Source organism: Melopsittacus undulatus, chromosome 9, assembly GCF_012275295.1.
Source record: "Melopsittacus undulatus isolate bMelUnd1 chromosome 9, bMelUnd1.mat.Z, whole genome shotgun sequence".
NCBI classification, from domain to species: Eukaryota; Metazoa; Chordata; class Aves; order Psittaciformes; family Psittaculidae; genus Melopsittacus; species Melopsittacus undulatus.
Window position 1 is genome coordinate 20,220,033 of NC_047535.1, and position 23,921 is coordinate 20,243,953.

Sequence of the window (23,921 nt, forward strand, 5' to 3'; positions counted from 1 at the left end):
GTTCTATTGATTTTAACAGAAAATCTCTGGATACTGTTTTTGGTAACTGAGTGTTGACAAAACCAGTGTGGCTGTCAGACCCCTGGATTCTGTAATGGTTAGGGGAGGGAGGCTGGTTGGTTTTGTGGGGGTTTTTTTGTGGATTTTTTTTGTGTGTGTTTTGTTTTGTTCTTTTGTTTGTTGGTTTTGTTTTTTTTTCCCAGTCCTCAACTTGAGTATGCACAATAATTTATTAAATCTATAAAACCTGACAAGTGGGCAAATCCTAAGTGTTGCCTGAGCTGTGCTAGCAGCTGATGTGTAGCAGATAGTGAATTGGCATTTCTGAACTGAAGGCAGCTTGGGGAAATTTTCCTAAAAGACAGTCATTTTGACATCTTCTGATTTAAGTTTCACTGAATATTTACTTTGGACATTAATACCTTTTCTGTTGGTCCCCAATTCAGCTACACCCCTACCCCCCACTGTATATTTTGTTTGAATATATTTTTGGAAGTTATCGGGGAAGAGCAAAAATTGGGGTTTATTTGTTTAGCTGTCTTTGCTTATGTCAGTTGTTTTTGCACAAAACACAAAAGAGGCCGTGGAAATCCTTGAGCTTTGACTGGATAAAAACTGTTGTTTTTCATATGCTGCTCATGTGTGCTATTTTTAGAGCAGTGTTTTGTTTTCCCTAATAATTTATTGCTCTGTATCTTGCCTCACGGGTCACCTGATTTTAGAGCATGCAAACGCAGAGGTTGGATCCTTCACTATTCTGTAAACTGGTAGTTTATCTTAAGGAGCAGGATGCTGCTGCTGCTGGTGAGATTGGTCTGGTAGTGGTTGTGGAGGGGTGAGCCCTGTCCCATTGGTTCTCTGGAAAGTATGTTCTAAGAATACACAGTACAGGGTGTTACAAAACACACGTGCAACCAGTAAACTTGGAACGAAGGACAGGGATGGTGGGTGACTCGAGGTCAGTGCTGTGCCTGCTGGCCCTCACTGTGCCTGTGTTAGCTCTGTGCCAGCAACAGCACAGTCATCCGTGAACTCACTTTTTCCCTTGAAGGGAGAATTGTTTCAAACAGATATGAGTATACCACTATTATTCTTGCTCTAGTAATGGCAATTTCGGCACTTTGAGTGTCTTGCATCTAGCATTGTCATAAACTTTTGTTCCATGAGGTGCTGGATGTTTCTGGTAGCCTTCAAAGCTGCAGTGCAGCCCTAGCAGGATGGCTGAATGAAGGAGAGAGGGAAAGCAGACACATTCTGTAAGAAAACAAGTATGTTGTTTGAAATTTCAGTGTTCAAGTGGGCCCGGGTTTTAGAAAGGTACTTTCCAAGATGTGTGTACATGTGGAGGGAGAACATAACAAGGTCTGAGTGCTCTAGGGTTTCATTAGTCTGATTTTTAAAGTTCTATTATTGTTTTGGTTTTTTAAATTTTAAAGTGAATGTGAACTATAACAAGTCTTGGTGATCCTTCAAATTGCTTGAAAACAGAGAGGAATGAAACTGCATCCATCAAGTTATTCAGCATTTGCACAGGTGTAATAAGTCTAGACATGTAAACTGACTATTGTGATGGCTTGGATTGAAACAGAAGTTCATTACTGCCCAGGCAGTTGCAGATTTTTAATTCCTGTCCCATGAGGTCTTTTCAGCCTCGTGAAAAGCTGCAGAAGGTGTGCAGACTTCTCTGGGATTTACAAATAAAGCAAGTTAACCTTCACCTATGTGGATCTTGGCTTAACTGAAACAGGGATATTGGCTGACCTGGGTAACAGTGCTGGCATTCTCAGGACTTTCATTCACATCATTATAATTCTTATAGGTTCCTCTAAGAGCGCACAACATTTGAAATCGAGTGTTACGTGCCTTTGAGGGAGGGGGGTTGCTTTTTGGCTGAGTGCAGAGCTTGTCACTGTGCTGCTGAGTTGCTGATAGCACCTCTGTTGTGCTTGTACCAAATATGTAATGCTGGTAATGAAACCAAAACCTTCTGAAGGCGTGACACAGCGAGATGATGCCCCTGAAGAACTGACATACTGATCGTGCACGTGGGAGGCCTCAGTTGCTTTTTTAATTTCTTTAATAGTCTTCTAATAGAGTAGAGTACTTTAACTGAAAAGTAGACTAGGTCATAGATGGGGTTTTTTCCAGAACTTCTAAACTTCTGCCCACCCCCATCCCACAGCCTCCTCTGGCTTACTGTTGGTTTGGGGTTTTGTTACCACAGTAGGACTGAGAAGTTGCAGCCTTAAGGAGATTTTCAACATACAAAAGCTTCTTCGTATTTACGGTCATGTACATTGAAAAAAAAGTACATTCTGTACATTGAAAAAAGATCCTTTTCAACAGATTGAAAGGAGGGAGGAATTACCAGGGATGTCTGATTTGTGCAGGTTTAAATTAGTTTGTTAATGTCAGTAGCTCCTGACATCAGAGTCTAAAGATCATGGCTATCAAAAAACCCATTTATTTGGCTTGTTGGCACCTGGCTGCAGTGAAGATGAGCGTGTTTGGCTACTGGTTGTTGAAGGTTTTCAGGCTTTGTGGAAGGCTGAATGCTTCTGTACTTACAAAACTTCACCTGGTTGGACAATGGTTCTGTGCTGAAGGCTGAGTACTTAGTAAAGGGTTTCCATAATGTGCATTCCCATAAATCAACACAGTACTTTTTCCAGGAGGTTTCCCTGACTCCTGTGGCTGTAGCATCCCTGCTGATTCCACCCAAAAATGAGTCAGTGCTTTCACATTGCACTTTTCAAATCACTCTGGTTTATATTCAAGAAGTCTGACTATGGGTTTGAAGCAAATGATGTAACTGTTCTTTTTCTTGCAGTGATCTTAGGGAAGAAAAATACCAGTTTATGCATGGTGATCATAAACCACAGTGGAACCTATGTTCACGCAGCATAGCTGGCTTTCCCCAGCAGGATTTTTGTATGCTCCCATTACAGTTTTTCTCAGACTCTTAGTGCCTTTTCCAAATCATTCACTCAGTCTGTCTGAGCTGAAGGCTACTTTACATTCCTCCTCAGCACACAAGTGTTATTTTATCGGTGTTGACAGGAAAGTAAGTACAAGGACACTTTAAAGTGTATTGTCAAAGTTTCTAAGCACAATAAATACTTAAGGTGATGAGATAAAGCATGAAATGCTCCAAAGAGATTAGCTTTTAGTAGGGGAATTTCAAAACCCATTGTTTTTTGGCAAGTGTAACCTTACATCACTGTGAATGCTGTTCCCAAAGATACTTGAGTATATTGTGAAGATGATAAGCTACAGAGGAATAAACTGAGTAACACTTCAGCAAACATCTGATCAGCACAAGATGCAAACATGTCGCATTTTAAATAGAGAGCTGCTCTCTCTCTGACAGCTCTCATAAGCACTGAAATACCTACTGTAGTATTTTTTAAACAGTCCTGTGGTGTTTTTCAGGAACATCTGAGAGTGATTTATTATTACAAATTATTGCTTTCTGTCTTTAAGCCAATCTCTGTATAAAATATTGCAGAAGTCTGCAAATAGTTGTATCTTTGTCAAGCTGGATTGTTAAACAAATTAGAAAGGAAACTTATGTTTGTTGTCATGAGTTGTTTTGTGTTTAAGGCCTCAAATAAAATTTCTGGCATGCATTTTTATTTATGTATTATAAAAATGCTATCACAGCTGGAATTCAATGTAGAGCTGCCGTCAACCTGTTTAATGGGAAGGATGTCTTGGCTTGCAGATGGAATTAGACTTCCCAGACCTCAATTGCTGCAAGTGTTGTGTGGAAGATAGGCCTTCAGAAAGAGATGAGGCTTAGCCAAATACATTTACTTTTTCCTAGCTAATTCATGTCTGGCCTCATTTGAAGAGAAAGCAACAGCTGTGGAGTCACTGCAGGGTGGGATTTACAGCTATCATAAAGCTGAGTAAATTGATAAAAGCCTTCAGTTTGTGTGTCTTCAGCCATGTAGTTGTGGCTAAGTTGGTTCTTGAATTAGTGAGTAACAGCAGTGAAGATGGTCATCATCTATCACCATCCTTATCTCCAAAATGTTCCCTTGGCTGGAGAAGCCTTGATGAAAGATGAAATGGTCATCATCAACATCAGTGAAGGAAGCTGTGAAGTGGTAAAAAAAGGAAAAGATTGACTATGTCTAGAATTCTCATCTTGGGACATCTGTATTTTAATACAAAAGTATTTAGTTGTTTTTCCAGAAAGCACTGTAGGAAGAAATTTTCACATGTTCTGTAAGCTTAAGTGCACTCTGTTTTCTGTTCTAGGGTGACACACGGCTCCTTCAGCTCCCCAAACCAAGCATGTTGGATGCGGTTTCACATTATGGTGGCAGTGATTGTGAAGCTAGCGTAGGTCTGATCTCCACATTGCCTTTCCTCCTATGAACTAGGGTGGGATTTTAAACAGGAGCATTTCAGTAATTTGTTTTCAGTATAATTCTGCAAAATTTATATCAGCATATTTGAGGGTGGTAAATCACTGTATTGATGGTGAGAGTGAAGACTAGATTCAAATCTTTTATTCCCTTCCAATTACAGCTTAGTGTCTATTCTATACTTAGTGCCACAGCTACATACTTACTGTAAAAGATGTTTTCTCCTAATTGTTTTCTTTTATGAACTAACAGATACCTGAAGAGAATCGTTTTGAATTACAGGATTAGAAATCCTGTTGCTTTGTCAGGTTTTTAAAGTGTGTTTTGTTTTGTTATGGGTTTTTTTTTGTTCAGGTAGGTTTAGGCTTATTGAGTCATGTAGTTTTTTCTAACATAAGCTAATTTAGGCAGAGCATCAGTTAAATCAAGGGCAAAATGTGAAAAGCTAGAGAAGAATGAATAGAAAACTCAAATGAGTACAAGCTAATAGGCTTGTTTGTTTCATTATAACTTGAGAGGTTTTTGCGTAGTCACATTTAATAAAATCACAATCTAGGAAACCATAATATAAAGGAAAACATAAATTGATATGTGCTTACGTAAGGGCATTAGCTGAGACAAGTCCTCTTTGCTTTCTGTACCTGTCCAGTCATAGCATGTCAGTACAAGTGGCGTCTTTTGCAACTTGTTCTGTAGACTAGGAAGTTTAGGGATCAGCAGAGAAGTATATGTTCTGTTCCTTCAACTTGCTTATACATAAAATGCTAAACACTACAGCACTGATAAACTTACAGCTTTATACCACCAGTTCAGCACTTCTTTACCCATGTCAGAATAGAGTTGTATTTCAGAATATGTGAGTTCTCTTGCAACTTTTGTTGAACTTAGGTTTGAAATGAGCCTTAAACTTCATGTTTTCAGGTATTGCTTTCCATCTATGAAATACAGATGACAAAATCATAATGACCTGCTTCACAATTTGTGATTTCCATGTGGAGCAAGAAACAATTCAGCTTACATCATTTGTTCTTAAGTATTCCTTTTCTTTGTCCAGTTAAGAGAAAATAAAACCAGTTTTCCTGATCCAAATGCAAATATTGGATCTAGAATTTGGTTTAATGCCAAAAAAAATCAAATGAAGCAGGTTAAACTGTTGTTGCTTAGATAAAAATAGAAAGCTACAGTTGGAAGACGAGAAATGACTCAGTAAGCAGTATGGTGATGGCAAAATAGGATGTCAGCCAAAATGCAGGAAGCAAGATGGGAACACCCAGATCAGTTTAACAGTCTGCATTTTACACTCTCAGAGAGTGGTAGTTTCTGAGATGACTGCAGGAAACCTTAGCTTATAAATATAACTGGATTTTACTTCTGTACTTATGAAGCTGCTTGAACCTAAGTTTTACTAACTGTGAAATGTATGTTTTTGATTGTTTTTTTTTTTTTAACTCAGCTCAATTTTAAGATCAGTCTCTTTTTGGTAACTTTATTTATGGTAAAGCTGCCTTGAGTTTAGCAGAAGTGTGTGGTAAGTAGGAAGTGATACACACATACTGGGGAGTTACTGCGGCACTGCAGTCTGGAGTGGAGCTGATGGCACTGATTGGTACTGATTGATTTTTATTACTCTGGAGCTCCAAGCTAACTTCATCATCTGCCATGTAGCTGTGTCCTGACTTTTAAAAATCCCCCCTTAGTGGTGTACATGATTTTGTTTTTCTAATTACAAACTGGCATAACAACACAACCAGGTAAATTTCTTCCTCTTCTGCTATACAAAGCTAAGTAGATTCAGCAAATTTTTATAGCTTATACTCTATATTTTCTTTGAATAGCAGATATGCATCAATCCTAATGTGACATTCCTATGCTGCCACTTCCTGCTTACAGCTGAACTGCTTTGATAATCAGGTAGTGGTTAAGTTTGGTATCCTGGAAAAAATAAAGCAACAGCAAAAGTGAGATGAGGTACTGTGCTGCAGTCCTCATGTTTTCATAATGGCTGTCCCTGACCTTGAAGATCTTGGTCCCTAAGAATCTAAGATAGGAGTTAATGTGGGGGGAAAAAATATCTGTGTAGGAGTATTTTAAGATAAGGTAACCAGTTCCTTGCAATTTAAGTAAACTTAACCAATACTTTGTTTTTTTGAAGCAAGTAGACCATCTCATGACTTTACCTCTTGATAGCTTAAGTTACACTTAAACTCAATATAGCCTGGCTTTTGAAGCCTGTGACTTCAGATATAATTACAGGTTTGTAATATGCAGACGCAATATGACTGCTCATCATGAATTTGGGGGGGTTCAAGGGCAACTTTCTTTTGAAGTGAAGCACAACATGGAATTAGTTAACTGAAGCACCCATAGGTGTTTCTAATTCCAGAAGAGAAGCTGTTAGTCAAATGTTTACATTGTGTTTCATTTCCTTTACAGTAGTTTCCTGAATCCCTGCTTTATTCTTAAAACACAGACCTACCTTTACCCCTACTTCTTGGAATAGCGAGATAATGAAACTTATCCAGTTGACTGTTTTGGGGGAAGGGCCAGAGAGCTTTTGCTGTACCTTTGTAAATGCAGAGTGATGCTTTTGCTAGGAGGTGATGGATTCTGAAAGCTGATAGTGCAGCCTGACTGTCCTGCCATGGAACTCTTAGACTGAAGCATCTCCTTACAGACAGCCTGTACAAAAAGCACAAAAACCCCCAAGTACTTAAGGAATATATTTAATCTTTCAAAGAAAGTTGTAACACGTGAAGGAAGCAGAGAGCCGAGGTAGCAACTGTGCCAAGGTGCCTGTTGGACAGCTGGGGTAGGTCCGGAACAGGGCTTGTCAGCTGGAAATCCAACCAGAACACACCACGCACTGCTTTGCTTACTGGGTTTCAGCTTTCTAAGAAGTGAGGCAGAAATCTGATTAATTTAAATTGGTGGCCTTCAAAATCCATTATGGATGCCTGAAGATTTTCCAGGAAGGTCTGGACTGGTGTGCAGTGCAGTAGGAAAGGTGCTAGACAATAAAATAAGAATGGACTAAGGGAGATTACAGTGGCACTGCCCGGTCATGGCAGGAGGAAGGCACAGGACTGTTTACCCTTTCAGTGTCCCTGGGCAGGACAATGCATAGGATTGCAGGTGGGCCCTGGAGCACAATGGGTTACATGGTACCAAATGTCTTTGTTTCTTGTTTAAGCCTAGAAAATAGATTAAATGCTCTTCTAATACATGTATTTCAGGAAAATGTTTTCTGTAATAGCTACAGAAAATGCTGTGATAGGAAAGGGAGTTGGTCCACGCAAGTGTGACCTGCTTGGGAAAGGAGTCAGCTGGATACAAGTAGATTAACTGGAGTTTTGGGAAAATCCTTGGATGACAGTTAAGTGGATTTGTGACTCACTACTACCATATCCTGGGACTAGTAGCTAACTTCCACAGATGTTTTAAGATGTCAGCCAGTTTAACTTTTTGGGGTTTTTTTTTTTGAGTTCTTATTCTTTATTTCAGTGCTCCAATGATGTGCACATGTGTGTAGTGAATGGGGGAGGACAAGGATTTGAAGACCGTCTTTATGACATCTCTGGTTAAATGGACTTTTTTGCTTGTCCAGAAGGTGTATGAAATCAGCCCTTAGTTGAGGTTGGTATGTGCAGGAGGCAAAGAAAGAAACAAGGATGTGCCTCCAGGTTCCAGTTCTCCAGTACTGTGTGTTCTGCTGTATGTGTAGTAGCTTCAGTCTAAATTTGTGTTTGCTTTTTTCTCTCCTAGGGGAGTCTGACATCTGCTATCTCTTGTGACCACCTGGTCAATAAACTTCAGTTCCAGTGTATCTGTTAAAGGGCTGTAGTGTCTCCTTACTTTAATTCCAACCTGCTCAGTCCAGTAACTGGGTTTTCTTTGCTATTTTAAGGGGAATAAAACCCAGACACTGCTGGGGTGCATATATTATATACTTGCATGTCCCATTGCTAGAGATGAAGCAGAAAAGTAATAATTTTTGTGTAGTCAGATTATAGGATTGAGGTTTCTCTATGCACAATATATGATGTGTCTCTTAAACAGGGCTGATTCATACACAAAAGAAAATGGTTACAGCACACACACTGTAAGACTTTTTATAACTAAACACTGAGTTTGCTGTTTCTATAAATGTCTTTCCACCCTTGTCCTCAATTACATCAACTTGCATCATCTGTGTCTTTTTATAGGAACAATTTACCAGGCTTTTCAATATTTATAGGGGTTTTTTCCTTTATGAAAAGGGGCTAAATGATATATAAACCTAATGCAGCTAAAAAACATCAATATGCCCATGAACTTTGTAGAAAATCCCTCAGTATCCCTTGCTGTTTGTGCTTTTTTAGTCCCTATCAAATACTTTGTTACAATACTGACATAAAGCATTGCCCCTGTCTTTATAATGCTGTTATGAAAACAGTAGCATTTCCTAGTTGAATACTTGCTGTTTACCATCCTATAAGAAGATGAAAGTTTTATTTTGAAACAATAGCGTGTTTTTGTGACTGCAGCCAATACAGATTTGAATCTCTAGCGAGACAGGTCTCCTATGCTTAAGGCAAGAGACTGAAAGTGGTTGCTTCTGAAATAATGGGTCTGATACAGGAACAGAGGCAGTGTTTGCAAATTGAACTTAGAAGTAAGCTTTATCTGTTTACATAAAGTAGTATTGCATACTTATTCTGAAATAATCATTACTCAGTTCAGATTTATTTACCTTGCTTTATTCACTAGATCTTGCTTATTTACTACATTCACTGGATCTTGGACCTGTTTAGACCATCTGTGGCTTATGTCAGTTTGTGCTACATGTCTGTAAAGATGCTGAGTGTTTTAGATATACAATATAAGCTTTGATATCAGATTTTTTTCATGCGAAAAGGGGGTGGGCTTTTTTACCTGCATCTAACCAGCTGAGTAGAAGCACTCAGGCCATAGGATTTATCTGTTAATTTCTGTCAAGTCCAGAAGCTTCTGATCAAATGTAGATTTTTATCTTTTTTTGTTTCTAAGAAAAGAGAACGAAGTAATACAAGGTCTACAGCTTCACATAGTAAGCTGCTAATGTTAATTAAAGGGCTTGTCAATTTTACTGTTGCTTGCTATTTAAAATCATTGAAGGTAAATTTTCAGATACCACATCTTACTGTGCATGTTTCTGTTACAGTAAGATGAAGTTTGAGATGGGATCTGTGTGTAAAAGCATGTGCAGATCTTGATCAAGCTCTATTTTTTCTGTAAACCCATAGATGTTTTTACTTACTTTAACTAAACAGAATTCCTCTCACACATTTTCTCAAGGATGAATTCCCCTTCTGTTTAGTCTTCTAAGCATGAAGCAATTCTGGTTTAAGTTAGTATCGTTCCTGCTGAACAATTTCTAGAGTTTTTTAACTTCTATGTCAGAGTAGGAAAAGTACTCCAGTAGTGATATTTCCTGCGGTGGCTTCCTTGACATTACCATGGCCTTGAGCATACAAAGATGAGCATGATGCTTATGTTAGCAGAAAGATCATAGAATCATAGAATGGTTTGGGTTGGAAATGACCTTAAAGCTTATCCAGTTCCAACCCCCTGCCATGGCCAGGGACACCTTCCACTGCAGCAGGTTGCTCAAAGCCCCATCCAGCCTGGCCTTGAACACTGCCAGGGATGGGGCAGCCACAGCTTCTCTGGGCACCCTGTTCTAGATAAACATTGCTGCCGTTATGTTTTTGGTCAGCTGTAATACCAAATGCTGTTCAGAGTCCTTGCAAATCCCATTTCCCTATCCTCAAGAATGATTTGCCTATTGCTCACCAGACTTTCAGCTGGAAAAAAAGAAGGAAAAAAAAAGGCAGGTGCCTAATTTTCTAAGTGACTCATAACACCACCGAAGTGTCTTGTCCTTTATTATTTACTATTCCTGTCATGCACCCTTTATTAGTCATTTTCTGCCATCCGTCAGATGAATAACCATTTTAATTCGTGACAGATGATTTAATGCATTGTTCACGTGCCATGTGGGGTCTTCCAGAGTAATCCATCTGTTCTCTGGCTGTTCTTCTGCCTGAGAGCAGGCAATGGACAGATGAATTGTCCTGGCAGCACCCTGTTCTTCCAGGGCCCATGGTCCCTTTCTGGTCAGGGTGCCCCCCAAGGTGGGAGGCAGACAGCTGTGTCAGAAGGGCACCTTCCTTGCTTCCATGGAGGATGCAGCCACAGGACCTGTGCTGGTTGTGGCAGTCCAGTGGCAGGCACCTTCTCATAGATGTGTGCATGCAGGTGTGAGACGTATGGCATGGGTCAGGAGTGCTGCAGCACTGACTGCATATGGGCACACAGTGCAAAGAGGGGGCCAGTTATAGCCTGTCCCTGCCACTGAAAGCAGCTGTATAAGTGCATCCCTTTAAACAGGTGGGGAGAAAGAGTCAGTAAAGATGAGGATGACTATGCAATGAATTTTGCTCCCTGGCAGTGGGCTGGCTTCTCTTATTTACTTTATGTAGATCCATCAAAAAGGCTATAAGCCCTGGGGTCTGTGGAGTACAAGCCTGGGCTAGGCAAATATGTACATGCAAAAGCTAGTTTTACACATTTTACAATTTGCATATGCAGGTAATTGCACATTTAATTGAAGCTTTTGTTTCATGCATCTCTTCTTGTATGGATCTCTGAAGTCTGTCTTGCTATGTCTGCCAAACACTCTGCTATGAGGGAGTGAAGACAAAAGAGACTTTTTTTTCTAAGTGGAAAGGTGTTTCATGCATGGTAATCAAAACGTGAATAGAAATTAACTCTGTTCCTGTGGCAGTTTTGTTGGATGACTTAGGACATTTAAGCTAAAATTGTAAAGAAGTCATGTGCTTTTGTTTCCCCTAAAGCATAAAGGTGAAGGACTGCTGGCAGCCGTGCCTCCACCTGCTTTTCTTTGTGGCTCTTAAAATAGATTCTGAAGTAGAAGTAGTTTAGCTTTTTCAGAAAAGAGATTTTCCTTTGACCTCTTCAGTAACTAAATCATTTTGAAACGTGTTTCTAAGCAGAGAAGGGAGTGACATGATCTGGTTGTACTTGTATCTCTTTGAATGATGTATGACATCTTCATGATGAGGGAGAAGGAGAAGGGTGGTCATACCACAAACAACACCATAAAATCAGGGAACATTCTCCCTCTGTGGGAATAGAGTGTGCCAGGGTAATTCATGAAGAGCAATGCCAGCTGCTGCTTTGTCTGCGGAGACTTGTTGAGTTTTAATTCTTTGCGCAAGTTTAGACTGACCATGGTACAAAACAATGAACACTCTGTATATTCCTTGGGAACCTTTCTTGTGTGTTAATGGTAACTGAAAATGGACCTCTCAAGTAAGCCTTGCTCACAGCAGGAAGGAATTTTGTCCCACTTCTAGTAGAAATAAATATTTTTTTTTTCTTTATTAAATCTTTAATGTATTTTGTGATGTATTGTGATTTCTCTTTCTATCCCATCATACTAATAATGCCAAGTCATACTGCCATCAGACTTTTCCTAGCAGAACCCAGGAAACTTTTTTCTTCTAGGAAGGCTGTGATCTAGCTGTGGTTCACAGCACAGACCATTGTTTTTCAGCACTGCTGACATGTGCTGCACTCACCAGTTACGATATGAATCTTTCTTCAGAGTATTTCTAATCTTGTCTGCTTGTAGCGACAATATTATAGAATGAGGAAAATTGTTTTGTGGTGGTACAGTCACTTATAGGGAGTGCAGCCAGTGTGGTACAAAGATCCATTTCCCATACCTCTCATTTAAATGTAAATTAAAACAAACTGTGGGATAAGGCAACAATTGAAAGCTTAGTATACAGCAGATGTCATTTTTTTGTCTTTTTGAACTGACAGATACTTTGGATGAATACTTTGAGTATGAAGCTGAGGAGTTCCTGGTCTCCTTGGCCTTGCTGATCACTGAAGGTCGAACACCTGAGTACTCGATTAAAGGCAGAACAGAGGGCTTTCATTGCCCGCCAGCACAATCCGGTCAGCTGCCAACAACTAAGCATGAATGCAGCGACAAACTGGCTCAGGTATGATGGTACCCATTTCATTTTAAGTGTCATGGTGGGCATCCTTGCTATCCTGATTAAAGTCAGCTGAGAACCCAATGGTAGAGTCACAGTTTAGCATGAATAACAATTGCTTTCTGTCAGTCCCACATTTAAATGACTATGTAATTCAGTATCATACTAATAATAGAGCTGTCCTTAAAATGAGAGATCATTAAGCCTTTTATCCTTGAACATGAAATTCTGCATGACTACTTCAATGCAGTATATTTTCAAGTCTTTATTATGCAAATGGTGAGTGCTATTCTTAGCATTCTTGATCTGTTTGGTTTGGATATTTTTTTGGTTTGGTTTTGGGTTTTTTTTGAGAAAATATAGGCTGACTTGCCTAACTTCTTGCTTTTTCAGGTATTATTGAAAAGTTAGTGATCCAAAAAACATGAACACAACAAATGTAGCTACTCTGTTTGGGAGTAAGGTTGGAGCATCCCATTTCAAGTAAAAGTTCCTAAGTACTGTGAGAATTTAAGCTATTATTCATGTAGAAGTTAGCCCGCTCCAAGACACAGAACTTATAAAGATACTGCTTGAGTGTGTCCATCCAAGAGGATGACTTGTGGAGAGAGAAGTACAAGGTAGCAAAGTAGTTATTGCGGAAATGTGGTTTTATGTGCTCGTTTTAATATAATTGTCTACAGAAGTTGCTCAAATGGCAACCATAAAAGGACTTGTTAATTATTTTTCATTTAATAGCTCTGGAATCTTATCTCTGATGTAGTGAAACCTGGTTTACAGAATGTCAGCCTTAGCCTTTGCCAGTACTTTGGAACATGTTTTTAAAGAACATTTAAATCTGGCTAATATTTTTATGGCTTGCATGCATTGACATTTCTTCTTTCCTTCAGTGCCGTCAAGCCAGGCGAACCAGATCTGAGGTTATGCTACTGTGGAAGAACAATATTCCAATCATGGTAGAAGTGATGCTACTTCCGGACTGTTGCTATAGCGATGAAGGGCCCACCACTGAGGGGAGCGATTTAAATGATCCTGCAATCAAACAAGATGCATTGCTATTAGAAAGGTGGATTTTGGAGCCAGTTCCGCGACAGTAAGTTGGATATGAAGATTAGGTGACATTTGCAAGAATCTTGTCACATTAAAGGCCTCAAAGTTATCAGCAGTTTTGAACTGGTCCATAGCCATGATGACTGATCTAAGAAACCCACTATTTACCAATGAAATGTGAACATCTTTTAATCATAGTCTTCCTGTACTCATACATTCTGCAGTGCACACTCTGCAACACAGAATATGAAATGCTTCTAGCTGAAGATTTTTGTACATGTTAAATTGTATAAATTACTATGCGGATAAAACCAAATCAGGCTCTGTAATCTTCAGTGTTTCATTGTTTTGCTTGATTCAGCTGTGTTTTATTTTCAGAATGAAGCTTTGAAAATGTTCTCATTCTAATAGTGTATATTCTTGCCAGCATCCATGTGTTTCTTTTACCCCATTTTAGGAGTGGAGATCGATTTATTGAAGAGAAGACCCTTTTATTGGCTGTTCGCTCTTTTGTGTTCTTTTCTCAGCTAAGTGCGTGGCTGAGTGTTTCACATGGTGCTGTTCCCCGAAACATTCTGTACAGGTATGTCTGGGATGGAAAAAAATACTACTCGTTTGCTGTTTGCAGGTTGTTACAACTTGTCTTAAAACCATCCTTCCCTCTAGTTTTCCTGTTTGCTTTCAGAGGGTGCCACATTGTTGTCCCAGTTCTTTGGTGATTGTATAGGATTTGTACACTTGGCAAAGTACAGCAATTGCTGGTTTTTCTAGTGCTTTTACTTAGGCATTTGTGTTATGCAGTAGATAATTAAAGACTCTTCATTTAGATAATTCTGTAAATGTCTTTCTGTATTGTTTCAGGGTGAGTGCTGCAGATGTGGACTTGCAATGGAAGTTTTCCCAGACACCAACTGAGCATGTCTTTCCTGTTCCAAACGTTTCTCACAATGTGGCCTTGAGAGTCAGTGTCCAGTCCTTGCCCAGACAATCGAACTACCCAGTACTGACCTGTAGTATTCACACCAACCTTAGCTTTTATGAAAAGAGAATGCAAGAGCGTAAGTTACATCAGCACAGTGATTCCATTGCGGCACAGCAATGCAGTACCTCCAGTCCACAGCGCTTCTGTGGGAAACAGACGTGGACAGTGACACCTGAAGGACAAATTAATGGAAAAAAGGCACCTGAATTTACCACATCCATCAGAAATTTAAAACTTTATCCATCTACCGGACTTGGATCTGACTTTGGGGCATCACAGTCTAAAGTTCAGTGCTATAATGCTACAGCAGACAGTAAGACACAATCTCATGAAGCACCTATCAGAACTTTTAAATCTTTTTCCCTAGCTGATTCTCATGTTTCGAATAGTTATTGCTCTCATCAGCCCACAGGAGAAACCAATCCTTTGATAGGCTCTTTACTTCAAGAGCGACAAGAAGTCATTGCACGGATTGCTCAGCACTTGATTCACTGTGATCCAGCTACTTCACCAGTTGTTACCGGACGTGCATTCAACATACATGAAAACAGCTTGGCTACACCAAAAGCTTTTCGAAGTACCTACGAAGATGAAAACTTGCCAAGGAAAGGCAAGGAGACTTCTCCTGTTTCTATTGCCAACTTAGACAATGCGGTACAAGATGGTGGTGAAGGGAAAACTAGAGCAATACCAGAGATCACACTGCTGGATTCCCGTGTTCCAGTGAACCATTGTGGCCGTCAGTTGGCAGGAGAGGGCAATCCCCTGATCGATTCTCTGCTCCAGGAGCGGCAGGAGGTTATAGCAAGGATTGCTCAACACTTGATTCATTGTGATCCAGCTACTTCTCATGTTACTGGACATCCTTTAAAGGGACATGAGACTAGCCCAGTTACTTCAAAGATTTTCCAAAGTACATATGAAGATGAAAATTTGGTGAAGAAAGGCAACGAATCCTCTTCTGTTTCTTTTGCTAAATCTGATTTTAATTTGTTAGAAGACAGCAGTAAATCAAGGACTAAGACACCTGATACTCCTATCAGTCCTGCTAGGTTTGATGGAGAATCGAAGCCTTCTCTGAAACTCCAAGCAAGAAGAAAATTAGTTTTATCAAAACCCAGTGAAGCTGTCCGCAATGCATTTCATCAAACTTCCCATAAAACTTCTCATGCATTTACTAACATTCACACATCATCATCATGTATTAAAGAAAATAAATCTGAATTTCCAGATAAATCAGAAATGAAACATTCTGGTTGTGCACAGAAAGACCAGATAACCAACAGAATTAAACAGTGTTCAAGTTTCAGCAACAACGATGAACAGATTTGCACAAATAAACTTAAAGAAAGAACAGTTATTAATGAGAACAACAGCATGGACAGTTCTTTTAACAATTTACAGATAGATAAATGCAGAATACTTGAAGGTACAAAAAAGGCAACTGTGATGCAGGTTTCTGACTCTTTGCACAAAAATGAGCTCAAGTGTTTAGGTAAAGACTCAAAAAACCCAATTATTTATGAGCAAAACACTCAGCTTATTAGTATTGAGAATTATTTAAATAAAGACCATGACAGTTTCAAAAACAAAACCAAACAAGATAAAACTAAAGCTTCACATGATGAGAATGAAGACCCAATAGGTGTCGATTTACAAATCACTTCTCAGAAGAAACCTACAGAAGACAATGTAGTTAAGTGTGAGCGGCTGAAGAACTCAGATGTACAGGTAAATAAACAGAGGAAAAAACCAATTCGTATAGTTGCTCTTAGTCATATACCTTATACCCAATATCTGCTAGGACCAATATGAACAGAGATTTAAGTCTAACTTTGTAGCATGTTGTTATTGCTCGTTTGGTCTGAAGTAATGTTTGGCTGGTAGTGCCTTCTTAATTACATATTTAACATTGAGAAGAACATTGTCTTATTCTGCTTATGGTGATAGCCTTATGAACAACAATTAGGCAATTAAGCATCCTGTCTTTTTATAAGTACACCAGTGTCTCAGAGTATGTGATCTTTAGTGACCAGTCTCTGTGACTGTAGATTGAGTCAAGGCATATTTATACTAAGTATTTCATAATATGCTAGTGTGATGCAGACCATCTGGTTCAGAAGTCCTCTCCATTACAGCAAGGAAAGTATTGCCATGATGGGCCATTGAAATATCCCATTGATCTTGGGTATATTTGTTTTGCTGACAGAAAGCACCGTCTTTAAAACACACAAATACATGGCGGAAACATAATTTTCGATCCTTGGATGGAACGTCAACCAAGGCTTTTCATCCCAGAACTGGATTGCCTCTGCTTTCAAGTCCTGTAAGTTATTGCTGGAGTTATGCTCAGAAAGGAGGTATTCTGTTCTTTCAGTATCTATGTATGGTAGAAAAGTGGCCCAGTTACCTAGGTGAAGTGTGTGTGTTTACTTTCAGTGTCAGAATGAATGCTCTTGCAAGTGGAAATTTGAGAGTTAACACTCACATGAAGTTGAATAATAATTCTGTAAAAGAGAATATTAAGGAGGTAGTTGTTGAGATCCTATCAAGATTAACAAAAGGTGACATTAGAAAACTCTATAGAAAAAAAAAGCTTTGGTGTTATTTTAGAGCACAGAAGAAAGCATTTTGCAAATTAGTGTAAGCTAACATATTTTGTCATTTAAGAGTTTTTGTGTGAGTTACTAATACCTGATTGCCTATTCTTCCAAAGCTTTTGTTTCTGTGAACAGTTTGTACTGTATATTCTTCAGCAATCAGAGATGTCATTGAATGACTTAGTGATACAAAGCTGCTGTGATAAGACAGGAGGACATTGGGGAAGTGTTACGGCACTTGGTAGGTTTTTGGGAGTCGCTAAAGGAAAAGGAAGTCTCAATTAAAACTTCTGAAGTAGTGATGTTTTGTAATCAATGCCTGATATGTTTTATTCTTCAGTGCTTGTAAAGGCTGTCATATTTTCAGGGAACTTGGATGGAAATTGTTACAGCTGTTTATTAGTAATGTTCTGTACTGTTCTAAAATGGCATCAGCCTCTTGAATGAGTCTTTATTCAAATACTTTTTAAATCAGAATTTACAGTCTTGTTATCAATAATTCTAGGATTTTCTTCACTAGGTTTAGAATGCATAGGAATTACTTTCTTCTGCTCTGTGTTCATAGTTTTGTAATGTCATGAAAATTGTTGGGAAACTTGTGCGTACTTGGCAAAATTGCCCTTGCTAGTGGTACAGTTTTCAAATTAGCATGTTCTTTCCCTTTTGAGGTTCCTCAAAGGAAAACACAGTCTGGGTGCTTTGATCTGGATTCATCACTGCTGCAGTTGAAATGTCTGTCTGCAAGAAGGTGTGTTTTATTTACAAGCAACATTAACATTTTTTGGGAGACATATCCATATGCAACCACAAATCATGTTAGCAAAGACAGAAAATGGGGGCCTTTCAAAAAGAATCCTTATTTTGAAATAAGGCTTGGCAGCTGAGTTGCCACAGGGTTCCAGGTTAGCACAGTTCTGGGGCATAACCATGGTACAAGAGCTGCTGCCAGGACGAGCAATGTCCTGAGGGAGGCATGCTGTCGTATACAGTTGAATTTTCAAACAAAATACAGTAATTGTTGATTCTTCTTCAAGTCAGTGTTATTTTTGTGTCTGATTTGTTCTTGGTGTTGAATGGGTTGAACATTTTGCTTTATAAAAGGAAACGACCGTTGCCTTTTGTACATTAATACAGTTAACATTAACAGCTTACAGTATGGTATTTTGATGTTAGAAACATCAGGATACAAGGCAAAAATACCTGCGTGTAAGAGAGAACAATCTGATACTTTGGTTCCTATTTAATGGAGTTAATGAACAATCTACATTTTTATTGTCTTCAGCCCCTGTCATGTAAAACTTGTGACTGCATTTTTTCAGTCAACTCAGAAATGTTTGCTAAGGTATTACCAGGCAATGTTCAACTGTTACTTCTTTAGGACAATATTTTGTAATGCAGTAAGTAAATGATTCTTTCTAGAGCTCTTTGTACCCAGAAGACAAAAGCCAATGCTTTTATCCTTCTTTTTTTTTTTTTTTAATAGCCCACAACAATGTATAAACAGAGACAGGGATCCAGAGAGCCATGGGAAACCATTCCTAAGTTCTAGTGCTCCACCAGTAACAAGTCTTAGCCTTCTGGGAAACTTTGAGGTATTGAATATTCACTGGAATTCTTGTGGTATTGTTATTATTCTTCTGAACTGCTTTGAAAAGTACTTGACTATGAATAATTCCAGCCTGATTACAATGTAAAAGTTTATAATTAAATTGAATAAAATTTGTTTTAATTTCCAGCTGTAAGGGCACATATTTCATGCCCCAGACATCTTCTATTTCAGAGATTCAGACACAATGCGTTGCTTAACTTTTATTTCCTGCTATGGTCAAGTGAGGAGGTGTTCTGTTGATTTAAATAAGGTTTAATAATCTGTAATTGTCCATGTGTATACCTAGAAAAAAAGATTTACATTTTCACTCTTAACAACTACTTGATCACAAAAGCTGTGTTGAATCAGTGTAGTAAACAGAATGTATTTGAAGTGTCGCCTCCAGCTTTTCACTTTGTGTAGCGTATCAAATACTAACAACTGATAGCAAGTGCATTCATGGGTTGTATCATACTCTGTGAAATTCAGAGTAAGTATGTTGAAAAAAGTTACAGATTATAGATTCCCCTGCCCCCTCAGCTATTATATGTCAAGGAAAATCATGCCAAGATCCTGCTGCAATAAAATTCTCTGGGCTTTTGCACCGGTTTCAGTAGGATGAAGACTGGATGTGGATGGTGCTTTCTCTTAAACCCATACCATCTTGCTGAATGTTCTGCTGTTTCTCATAATCCTTGCCTCAGTGTTGATTTCTGGCAGGTCACCTTAGAACAGACCCAAGGTTTTATATAAACCTGTTCCCTGGTTTGCTGCTATATTCTGAGGTTTTTCCAACCTAAGCTGTGTGTGTTTCATTTTACAGGAATCTGTCCTGAATTTTCGCTTAGACCCACTTGGTGTTGTGGAGGGTTTCACAGCAGAAGTAGGAGCAAGTGGAGTCTTTTGTCCCACACACATGACTCTGCCAGTTGAAGTGTCATTCTACAGCGTTTCAGATGATAATGCACCCTCTCCTTACATGGTAAGTGTGTGATTGGATTTGTTTTACATAAATTCTGATAGGTGCAGGTGAAGAACAAGAGCTCCGTGAGTAGATGTTCAGCAAGTGGGTTTGAAGGGATCTGAGTTATTTTCAGCTACTTATGGTGAAGTTCTGTCCCTTTTTCCTTTCCCTAACTAGTGCTTTTCCTCCCATTGCTCTGCTGCACCATCCAACTGCCCTCACCTTGGGATATTGGACGTATTTGTCTCCCTCTGCACTGGAGAGATCAACCCCCACCATCTCTTTTTATGCACCTATCTTAAAATAGGCAGTGAGGCAATAGCTGGACTTAATGGGATACATATTGTTGTCCCAACAAGCAGCTGCCCTGGGCAACTAACCACTCCCAGAGTGGGTTAGGTGCAGGCCAAAGTATATTTGCTGATGGAGACTTTAGGCACAGAAGTTTTTTAGCCCTTTCTTTTAAAGCAAATAATGTCTCAGGTACTGTGACACGTGGCATTCTCACAAGCTGTATGGTTTGCTGATGCTCACACTGACACAGTATTTGTGTTCTCAGTATTTGTGTGCTAATTCCATGTTTCTACAATGGAAGCATGGTTTTTGGATGTCTAAAAGTGCTTCCTTCGAAGAATCAAGGGATGTCTTCTATGATAGTATTGAATTAGGTGGATAAATTTCTTCTGAATACCTGTTAAGGAACCTCAGTGTTACTAATTTTTAGAGGTTTTCAGGTGCATATGTCTGTCTAATATATAGTAAATAGTCCATTTAAACATGTAAGTAAAGCATTGAACATCTCATTATCCCAATATTGAGATTGTAGATTAATGGTACTTAACATATTTCTCACCTGTTTCTGACAGAAGGTCAGAGCAATGAAAACGACCTTCAGAAAATGAAATGGCTTTACAAATGAAGTTTGAGTAATAGTTTAAACTTTTATATATCTTCTCTTAACCACTGCAAAGAAGTATCTATTGTTTTGCTTTCATTTTTCTAGATTATTTCACGTGATTTTCCAGGAGGTGAAGGGATTCTGATGTTCCTCAAATGGTTAAAGTAGCGTTGCTTATTTTCCTAGCCAAGTTTCATTGTTTCAGGCTTTTCCACACGCTCTAAACATGCTATTATGGCTGAGTCTCCCAGGATTAATACAACATCTGTATACTGCCTCCATCATCAGAAACATTGTTCATGTTTTTATAGCTAGTTTCTCTCCTCTGGGGTCTTTTTTGTTGTTGTTTGGGGGTTTTGGGGATTTAAGTCCAGTGCAGTGAGGGCCAACAGCTGTGCACTGCAGGTCAATCAAATGTGTGCTCTAGGGCAGTACCCTAAGGGTGGCCTCAGCAGTGTTCCAGCGCACTCAGATGCTCTGTATTCACAGCTGGTACAAAAGCAGATGTCATCATTGCTAAAGTTTGGATTAGAATGGAAGATAAAGTGCATCTGCTGCCTGTGAAAACCAGAAGTCAGTTCTTTGAGATATGGGGTGTACTGGTGCGATTGTAGGTGATATAAAAATGGAAAGGAGGAGACAAAATTTCCATTTTAACATAGAAGCCATGTTTTAAAGTGAGCTCTATTTTGCCATAGCTCCCTGACTGCTAGTTTGAAAATGCAGCGACTTGGATCTTTACAAAATGAGAATATACCACTTATTGCACAGCTTCTAATGATCTGCCAAAATATCTGTAAGGCCCCTACTGTTGATTTTTAGCTGCATCTTAAATTCATTGCCTTCTCTATATTTTAGGTTTTAGGCATTACTAGTTTTTGCGTTTGTTTTTTTTTTAATTAATACAGTTACATGAATAGAATGTTTTGATTTATTTACATCTCTCCCTGTGAATTAAATGCCTGTCCTTTATTATAATTTTTTTCCTAGGGTGTAATTACTTTAGAGTCCCTTGGTAAAAGGGGTTATCGGGTACCGCCTTCAGGAACAATACAAGTGGTATGTATTCAGCAGATAAGGGTGCCTTGAAACCACTAATATCAAGGAAGTCATGCAGAGGAGATGGGGTTACTGGAGATGAGCACGAAGCTAGCAGTGGAAATGGTACATCCCTGTAGGTACTGCAGTTATTCAAAGCAGAAATAAGAAGACTCCTAACCTTTGAACCCATCTGTGCTGTGAAGAGACTTAAAATCAGTTACTTAAGATTAAGAATAGTTGGGGACACTGTGGCTTTGAACACGTAACAGAGAAGTAATTGGGCCACAGTCCAGGTTCTGAAATCCTTCTAAAGGGATTACGATTAAATACTCACTTGTATCTAAATTTTATAACATTTTAACACCACCTTTTTTTTGTAATAAAATTAGAAAGTAAATCACAGTCATTGCTTAAAACTGAAGATCTGCCTCTTTCCTTTAAGAATCCAGCTCAGGGTAACACATTTCAGGATTAAAAGCAGAGCCCACCACTGTGCTTCCTGTGAGCATATTGTGTTTAGAAAATAGTGTAGACAAAAAGCTGACTGGAAAAATAAACGGGGAGGGATACAGATTAGCAAAACAGTATTCATACACTGGTGTTTCACTCAGATGAGGTTGTGTTTAGTATTATATTTAAAAGTGGGAATTGCTAGTAGCTGAGGTGTTGAAAACCAGAAAAACTGCACAATGTTTTTACATAAATGTTTCTGTATGGCACCAGAACAAAGTGCATAGAGGATGGCGACTATTTTGCCAGGTGGAGTTTGTTAGGGTTTTGTTGTTTGTTTGTTCATTTATGTTTTATTAATTTGCCATCTCTAAAGAGTATTGCATTGAACCATTTGTCTTTTCAGACCTTATTTAATCCTAACAAAACTGTGGTGAAGATGTTTGTGGTGATCTATGACTTGAGAGAAATGCCAGCCAATCATCAAACATTCCTACGGCAAAGAACTTTCTCTGTTCCTGTGAGACGAGAAGTCAAGAGAACTGTCAATAAAGAAAACAGTCAACAAACTGAAGAAAGGCTACTACGCTACCTCATACATCTGAGGTAAGCCCCTCAGTGTTAACAAAATAAGCCCCCAAAATCAAAACAACCCAAACAAATGAAACCACAAAAAACCCAAGTACCTCACAACATTTATCTCATTATTTCCTTCCCAGCCAACCTTTCTGTATACAGACTGATTTACAAAAAGAATGCCTTTAACTTTGGTCCTGAAGCTAGACAGCAGCAGAAGAAGAGCTAATAAATAATTTGGACTCTGCTTGGGAGAAACAAAGTTAAAATAGAAAGCTTTTTTTGGCATTTAAGTATTTTATAGAGCCTTATAAAGCTTAATACTTAGTAAGAGAGATCTAGTTCTGGCTGGATCAATATACTTCTTTTGAGGTTACAGGAAATAGTGAGTGTGGATGTTACATGGGGAAAAGACAAAACTAAGGATCAATGTAGAGAAGGTGCCCAGTGTCCCACACTCATACCTCTTGATCAGAATAGTTTGTAACATGAAAAGCATTCTGAGTTACTCCTAAAAATACAGAGGTTAGTGGTAAAAAATGTAAATGCCTGTTCCATGATGCAAAACTGCTGATAATGCCTTTCACTTTATAAAATATTCACACAATCTTCCTTAAATGATTTACAAAGCACTGCCTGAAACCAGATACTGTGCTGCTGCTCTCAGGAGGTTCTGGAGACTGTAGTTTGGAACAAAGGAGGAATGGTGGATATACTCTGCCCTTCTCCAGTACGCAGACTTTTGCCTGCATTGTGGAAAACAAACCATGTATGTGCAGACGCAGTGCTTTCATTGCAGCACTTGGATACAAAAAGTGGCAGCTGACATTCTGGGATGAGCAAGCCAAACAAAATCAAATCTTTCATACTCTCCTCTTTAACTTGTTGTAGAATTACTTCTAATACATCCCTATTTAGTGGTGCTGATTTCTACCCAGCAGACTTCTGAAACACAACTTTGTTTAGGGCAGTGATTCCAGGCCAAGCTTTCCCATTAAATGAAAGTTGAAAGTCATTAAAAAACGTGTTGGTTTACTGGAGTGTGAAAATAGCATCCTGCTGAGGCTGCTGAACTGTGTTTTCATTCTGAATTTTATCCTGGATTGAAATTCACCCTTTTTGGCCGCAGTAACTTGCCATGTCTAACTTGAGAATGTGGTTCTGGGCTAAACTCTGAAAAAGAATGTGTAGGCCAAATAAAAGGCCCCATTCACTTGTACGTTCAGCTAACTGATGCAAGGGAAATGGGGACAAGCATCAGCTGCAGAGGTGGGCAAAAGTCTGTGGCTGACCGAGTCTGGTGTATAGGCATGGAGAGTAGTAGACTTGTGTCCCCTTTCAATTTCTG

At 39.0% G+C, this 23,921-nt stretch overlaps 1 protein-coding gene across 3 annotated transcripts in view; it reads left to right on the forward strand.

Moving 5' to 3' along the window:
* Positions 1-23,921, forward strand: part of ATOSA (atos homolog A) — a 47,934-nt gene that overhangs the window by 18,747 nt on the left and 5,266 nt on the right. Inside the window, exons 2-12 of one of the 3 annotated variants that reach the window (XM_031046178.2) lie at positions 4,267-4,354; positions 12,246-12,430; positions 13,315-13,517; positions 13,932-14,057; positions 14,336-16,187; positions 16,666-16,782; positions 17,725-17,804; positions 18,540-18,648; positions 19,468-19,626; positions 21,497-21,565; positions 22,404-22,603. In XM_031046178.2, the coding sequence (XP_030902038.1) occupies positions 4,303-4,354; positions 12,246-12,430; positions 13,315-13,517; positions 13,932-14,057; positions 14,336-16,187; positions 16,666-16,782; positions 17,725-17,804; positions 18,540-18,648; positions 19,468-19,626; positions 21,497-21,565; positions 22,404-22,603 (3,152 nt within the window). In that variant the 5' untranslated portion in view covers positions 4,267-4,302. Of the gene's footprint in view, positions 1-4,266; positions 4,355-12,245; positions 12,431-13,314; positions 13,518-13,931; positions 14,058-14,335; positions 16,188-16,665; positions 16,783-17,724; positions 17,805-18,539; positions 18,649-19,467; positions 19,627-21,496; positions 21,566-22,403; positions 22,604-23,921 lie in introns of those variants that run through there. The other 2 variants (XM_031046180.1, XM_031046179.2) reach the window with 2 other exon arrangements.